This window comes from Salvelinus sp. IW2-2015, linkage group LG11 (genome assembly GCF_002910315.2).
Source record: "Salvelinus sp. IW2-2015 linkage group LG11, ASM291031v2, whole genome shotgun sequence".
Lineage (NCBI taxonomy): Eukaryota > Metazoa > Chordata > Actinopteri > Salmoniformes > Salmonidae > Salvelinus > Salvelinus sp. IW2-2015.
The window spans coordinates 26,695,928-26,702,873 of record NC_036851.1 but is presented as its reverse complement, the minus strand read 5'-3'; the positions used below and the strand labels follow the sequence as shown (position 1 = coordinate 26,702,873).

The window sequence follows — 6,946 nt, the reverse complement described above, 5'->3', positions numbered from 1 at the left end:
TATATTTTACAGAGGTAAAGGGGTAAGGAATACTTACATATTTTCAGGCATGTCTTCCTGCACTCCAACATTGGTTTCTATATTCTACAGCTTATGTAAATAAGCTGTCATACATAAATTCTTCAAAAGTAATTGATCTACCGGTATCAGATATTAGACAAGTGTTTGGCTCAATGATGACTTCTGAAAGTCATAAAACCTGATATAGTTTAAAGTAGGCTTATCGAAAGAAAGACGGCTGACAGACTCTAACAGCCCCTTTGCTCAAGGGCTTGTTTGGTTTGAAATCCAAAAGGAAAATCTCAGAATATATAATACATCTGTATTAATAACATACTGGCACTATCAATGCATTATGAAGTAAAAAAAGTAAGGAATTAAATCTCTAAAACGAATTCCCTAACAAACAACCCCAATATCGGCATCACTGACAATATTAACCTGTCAGATACACTGCAGCTACAGTTGTGCCATTTTGTCTTTCTCCCCAAAATGCCAGAATCCACAGGAAATTATTTGTTGTATACTCTAATAGGAACATTATAGAAATAATATAAATTCCATAGCATTGCAGCCTTTACAGAATGGAAAGTGAAGCTGCAAAATGCGATTCAGGGCAATATGCCATTTCCCATTGCACAGCTTTTGATTGTTAAGAATAAAATGCTTTTTACATCAAATAAATACATAACCTAACTGTCCGATATGATATGGTTGTTTTTAATCTGGTGATGCTCAAGGAACTCTGAGGTCTCCTCTGCAATCTGTCCTGGGATGCGGAAGTCAATGGGTATAGGCTGTGGGGGCTGGGCCAGGGGCCGGCAGGCCTCTCCCTTGGGGCTGGAGGTACTGTGGGAGTCCTGGGGATCCAGGTTGCAGCCAGTGCCCTGGAGGAACTGCAGGAAATTCTCCTCTATGGATCCCTCACGGCTGGGCAGTCGGTCCTCCTCTCCCGCTGCCTGGCGGAACAGGCAGGGCACATGCTTGCCCAGCTCCTCGCGGATCTGCCGGTTCAGACAGCCGTAGAAGAAGGGGTTGGAGGTGAAGCAGAAGTAGCCGATCCAGGTGACCACCTCCTCCAGGGGGGCCAGCGTGGCTGGAGGGCTAGAGGCCAGAGCTGAGTACAGGTGAAAGGAGAAGTAGGGCAGCCAACAGCACAGGAACTGTCCTCCCACTGCTGCTAACACCGCTGCCGCCTTACCCCCTCCGAAGGCGCGGTGAGGAGTGTCGCGCCCCGCCCCTGTCCCCGAGCTGGTCACCATGGTGGAGCGGCTGCTGAGCGACTCAGAGCGATGGCGGCGGGGCGTGTCCATCCAGGTCGGCAGGGGGCCGTGGTGCATGGCCGCTACCCGTGCCACCTTGAACATGCTGCAGTACACTACCAGGATGACCATCAGTGGACACAGGAAGTACACCAGCGTGAACAGGACCATGAAGGCAACACGGTTTGACCCGCCCCCTGTCCAGTGCAAGGAGCATCGCCTGTGACCCTGAGCAGCAGAGGGTGAGGGTACACCACCACCCCCTCCCCCAACTCCAGCACCCTCCAGAAGAGGAGTCCTTTCGCCCTGTAAGGCCCAGGCCAGCAGCGGCAGGATGGACATGGACAAAGCTTTGACCCATATCCCCACCAGCACTGAGGCCACCAGGCCCAGGGTCATCTTCACCTCGTAGCGCATGGGGTGGATGATGTAGTAGTAGCGCTCCACATTGATGGCTGAGATGGAGAGGATGGCGGCGCTGACCAGGCACACGCTGAGGAAGAGGTAGCTCCGACACAGGGCCTCGCCAAAGAAGGCCCGGCCTGAGAGCATGCCCAGGGGCATCAGAACCAGGGCCGCCAGCAGGTCCACCAGGCACAGATGGAAGACAAAGGCAAACTTACGTAGCTGTGGGGCCTTGGCAATGACAGCCATTATGGCCACATTGCCCACCACGGCCAGCAGGTCCATGAGCAGCATGGCGAGTAGCGCTATTGACTGGGACAGAGCTCCGCCCTCGGGTGACTCAGAGGACGAGGTGTTGGGCATGGGCAGTGGGAAGGGGAGGGAGGAGTTCCACAATGGCTCCATCGAATGGCGGGACAAGGCGGGCGGGGGGTGTCAATCACAGGCCCATCACCCATCCTTCACAGCCTGGGGCGGGGCCAGGAACCAGAGGCCCAGTCTGGGAGGAGGTCAGACAGCAGCAGCTCTATAGACAGGGGGTGAGATTCTGCGTCACCCTACGAAAAGTCAACTCCCCTCAACCTCCTCAGCAATGCAGGCCTTTTCCTAGGAACAGAGAGAAGCAGGATGAAGGACATTAGCTAGTGCAGTTTGATTAAGCTGAACCACGGTGCACCAGGCTATGGCCCGTGACGTGAACGGGCAAAGCACTGACGAAGGAGCGGCGTTCTCAAATCGAACAGTAATCCGCGCTGCTCGGTCACGTTGTCAAAAAAGCAGCAGGATGCATCGTTCGGAAACATACAACATCTCTTTCCCATTAAATATATTTTCATTGGGAAGGCAGGTAAAGGGTTTTTATCAAAAGCAGTCACTTTTGCATGTGAAAACACATGAATCCTCTCAGACTCAACTCGAGCACACTCTCAGTCAACCTTAGCCACAACCACAGCCCTCAGCTGTGAAACCTGCTACTACAACCTGGGGTGTTATCATTAGTCCAAACAGCTGCAAAATGTTCTGTTTTGCAACAAAAACTAGAGTTTCTATTGGACAAGTTTGGGTAGGTCCCTCCTGGTTTCGCCCTTTTGCTTCTGTTTGGTTCCTAGTGAATACACCCTTGACCTCTATTCTTTGTTATTCATTTGAAATTCTTGTTATTCTTGTTGGCTTCTAGGTCTATGGTTATGTTGAGTTGTGTAGTATAATGATTGTGATTGGATCCATTTAGCACAGTCTTATGACCTGGCACAGGAGCTCATGTGTCTCCACTTGTGATGCTGTTTCTCAGCTGTCCCAATATGCACTTTGTTCACTTTCAGAGTACCCAGCACTGGATAAATGTCTTTAGAATTACACTCTATCCTATGTATTCCTGCCCTTTTTCCTTTTTCCTCTTCATCCTCTTCCTTCTCATCTTCCTCATCCCCCCGCCTCAATACAATGAGCAGTATGTTAGCATTGCTTTTCCTCTAGACTCTGTGATTCTCTTTTGTCAACAATATCACATTCAGTATAAGCCTGTATGTCTGCTCGTGAGCCACAGTAAACGCCAACACGTCCTTGAAAAGAAAAGGTGCGTAAGATAATGCCATTAGATCTGCATGGCCTAGTCATTGTGGATATGTTTCTGCCTATACAGGGTTAGCCACTATGCTAACCTATTAGACACCAATTCTAGCCTCATTAGTCTCCCACACCAACTCTTCTCTTACTGCACTTATGCCCCCATGCAGCCCCTTAACACACACAACACATACTTCCAGTCCACCCTGCCCCTCCTGCTTTTTTGATCCAAATCGAAAGCTATCCCCAGGTCACTGTGACTGTCCCTATCTCCCGTCTCAGCACCCAGTCTTTCACCCATCAATCAGAACAAATCTATTACATTCACAGTCTACAGGGACCAACCCCATGCCCAACGTTACATAACAACCCCATGTTAATAACCCCATGTAACAACACCATGTTAACAACACCATGTTACAAGACTTGATCACATCATGTATTCTACATGCAAGGAGGATTAGAGAGAACTACAAATAAAAAGACAGGAAGAGACAGAAACAGACAGAGACGGCAAGAGAGACGAAGAGACAGACAGAGACAGAGACATAGAGATCTATATTTATAGGGAGAGAGACAAAGAAAGACATAGAGAGAGACAGAGGGAGACAAACAAAGACAGAGAGGGAGACAGAGAGAGATGTAGCGATATATATTTATAGGGAGAGAGACAGAGAGGGAGACTGACAGAGACAGAAAGAGACACAGAGGGGGAGACGGAGGGAAACAGAGAGTCAGAGAGAGACATAGAGACAGAAAGAGACATACAGAGATGCATAATGTACCTGGTTTAGGGCAGGTTTTGTGATGCTGTAGCCTGCTGTCTGTCCTGCTTTTGAGAATATAAAGCTGGCTGGTTAGTTCCCAGTTCTGGGTTGCATGGTAGACATCAGTCAGCAGCATGTATTGTGTATGATGCTGACTGCTGTTGAGGCACTCCCCTTCTTTATCAGCATGCTCCACTTCCCCTCCTCTGCCTTTGCCTCTTCCTTCTGTTATTTTCTGGATGGCTGTATCTGTTTTCAGAGTGATAGATTTATGGAGATGAAAGAGAAAAAAAGAGAAGGAGTAAATGGTGTCTCCCTCCTCTTGCTGATGTAAACCGCGCATGCACACATATACACACACATGCTCACTCTCTCCCTCTGTCTTGCACACTCACACACAGTGACTGCAGAGCTGGAGAGTGAGGCAGAGGCATAGGACCAGAGCCACTCTCTCTGCTGTGTCTTAGTGCCCCTGTTGTCTTGGCTTTTGTTGTGTTACCTCTCTCTTGGTTTATTGATTCCATTCAAACACATCATTATGGCACAAACCCACACGCACCATAGACATTTAATCAACCTGTCCTGTGAAGTATTTGTTCAATATTTACAAAGGGAAAGGGAATATGTGTGGAGGTTGCTGTGTCCTTTCACATGGTGGTTTCAACTGAGACAGAGACATTGATTAGCTTAGGGCCTCAAGCTTAAGGCATCAGCAGCCATTCCTTCCAGACCATCATACTGGTATAACACAGCAGCATTAGTCTCCTGTTGCCACAGTGATCTTCACTGAAATGAAGAAAAGTGGCTGATGAATGTTTTCATATGCACTCCTTCTCATTGCACTACCAGATTATCTCCACTCCAGTGTCTATGGGAGACAATGAAACGGAAACCATGGAAGGCAATGCTTCTCAATGCTGTGAGTCTACAGCTGCTGCTGTTGGGTTCTAAATGCTTTTTATTTGTGTTTAAAAGGATGCAGAGAATTATTCACATGCATTTGCATTGTATGGAAGTCACACCCCAGTTTTCAACTCCCCTTAATTTGAATTTGCTAATTGAATTTGACTGGTATAATCATGGCCAGTCCATTGGTCAGATCATAATGAAATACATTGATATTACTTATGATTACGCTTGTGTAAAGATTATGTGCTGCTGGGTTCAGAGTTTAGCTGCATTTCGTATGGGCCTACTTGAAAAGGCCAATATGCTGTGCCATTTCTAATATTGTTTGAGGAGACGATGAAGAGAGATTTAAGAGATTCAAAATAAGGCTGTGCTAGGAAGGTGTGTGAAGAAGAGAAAGTGTGCATATGTGTATGTGTGTGTGTGCGTGCCTGCTTGAGTGCATGCGTGTGTGCGGTGTGTACATGAGTGTGCCTTTGTGCATGTGTGTGCACGTTTACATGCATGTGTGTGTACCTTTGTGCATTCTTGTGTGTGTTTGTTTTGTGCGTGTGTCAGGTGTTGACTCATGACAGAAATAACTGATTATTGGTAGCCTGGGAGCACCAATCACTGCCATTGAAAATACAATAGTTTCCACGGCAACCTTGAAAATAGACTCCACATTCCCACTCAGAAGTAGCAATGGGCAGCGCGCTAACCCCACAGCTCCCACAGACAATAATAACCATCTATAAATACACCCATACAAATATCAACTGCGCTCATACAGTAAATACAATCTTGCAATCATTTATACCAAAACACAATTAGGGGAGAGTGGGGTAAGTTAAGCCATTTATTTTTCATTCAGCATCAATCCATCAAGGGAAATATAGTATTATTTCTAACAAAAATATCTAGATATATTTCAAGACATTGTGTATCCCTGGACATAATCAGAAATAATGTAAACGTTAAAGTTTTGAAAACATAGCTTATCCAAAAGTGGTCTCTTGACACAACTTACGGGGTAAGTTGAGCTTGCGGGACTGGGTAAGTTAAGTCCCCTGCAAATTTCTGTACTGAAATAAATATTACCACTACCTTTTTAAAACCATGTCTATCTTTATTTCCCAAACACAATTCAACACAATCGCAATCACTTTGTCTTTTAATCATTTTAAGTACCTTTTAACACTGGCTTAACACCTAACAAACACCTTTTTTAACACTTCTAAAATAAGCCAGGCCCTGTTGTTACTTCATATCCCAGAGATAATGCCTTGCATTACACCTGGGAAGAAAACACTTCAATTTGCTCAACATGCCATTGGCTCAACCATTGGCTCAACATACTCCATGGCCATTGGTTCAACTTATCCCAATGCAAACATTTAGAATATATTAGCCCACACAGCTACAACGATGCACTTTCAAATCAAATCAAATTTTATTAGTCACATGCGCCAAATACAAGCTTACAGTGAAATGCTTACTTACGAGCCCCTAACCAACAATGCAGATTTAAAAAAGTATGGTTAAGAATAAGAAATAAAAATAACAAGTAATTAAAGAGCACCAGTAAAATAACAACAGCGAGAATATATACAGGGGGGTACCGGTACAGAGTCAATGTGCGGGGGCACTGGTTAGTTGAGGTAATATGTTCATGTGGGTAGAGTTATTTTTATTTTTTTTATTTTTTTATTTTACCGTTATTTTACCAGGTAAGTTGACTGAGAACACGTTCTCATTTGCAGCAACGACCTGGGGAATAGTTACAGGGGAGAGGAGGGGGATGAATGAGCCAATTGTAAACTGGGGATTATTAGGTGACCGTGATGGTTGAGGGCCAGATTGGGAATTTAGCCAGGACACCGGGGTTAACACCCCTACTCTTACGATAAGTGCCATGGGATCTTTAATGACCTCAGAGAGTCAGGACACCCGTTTAACGTCCCATCCGAAAGACGGCACCCTACACAGAGCAGTGTCCCCAATCACTGCCCTGGGGCATTGGGATCTTTGTTTAGACCAGAGGAAAGAGTGCCTCCT

The 6,946-nt window shown here is 45.9% G+C and overlaps 1 protein-coding gene across 1 annotated transcript; it reads right to left on the bottom strand.

The window, feature by feature from the left end:
- Nucleotides 1-242: 242 nt before the first annotated feature.
- LOC111970074 (G-protein coupled receptor 61-like) lies at nt 243-2,171 on the bottom strand. Its single transcript, XM_023996575.2, has one exon. The coding sequence runs from the start codon at nt 2,070-2,072 to the stop codon at nt 693-695; it is 1,380 nt and encodes a 459-aa protein (XP_023852343.1). The 5' UTR covers nt 2,073-2,171; the 3' UTR covers nt 243-692.
- Nucleotides 2,172-6,946: the final 4,775 nt, after the last annotated feature.

Bases quoted from the DNA above. Each gene is read 5' to 3' on its own strand.
- LOC111970074 (XM_023996575.2), bottom strand. From the start codon at position 2,072: ATGGAGCCATTGTGGAACTCCTCCCTCCCCTTCCCACTGCCCATGCCC.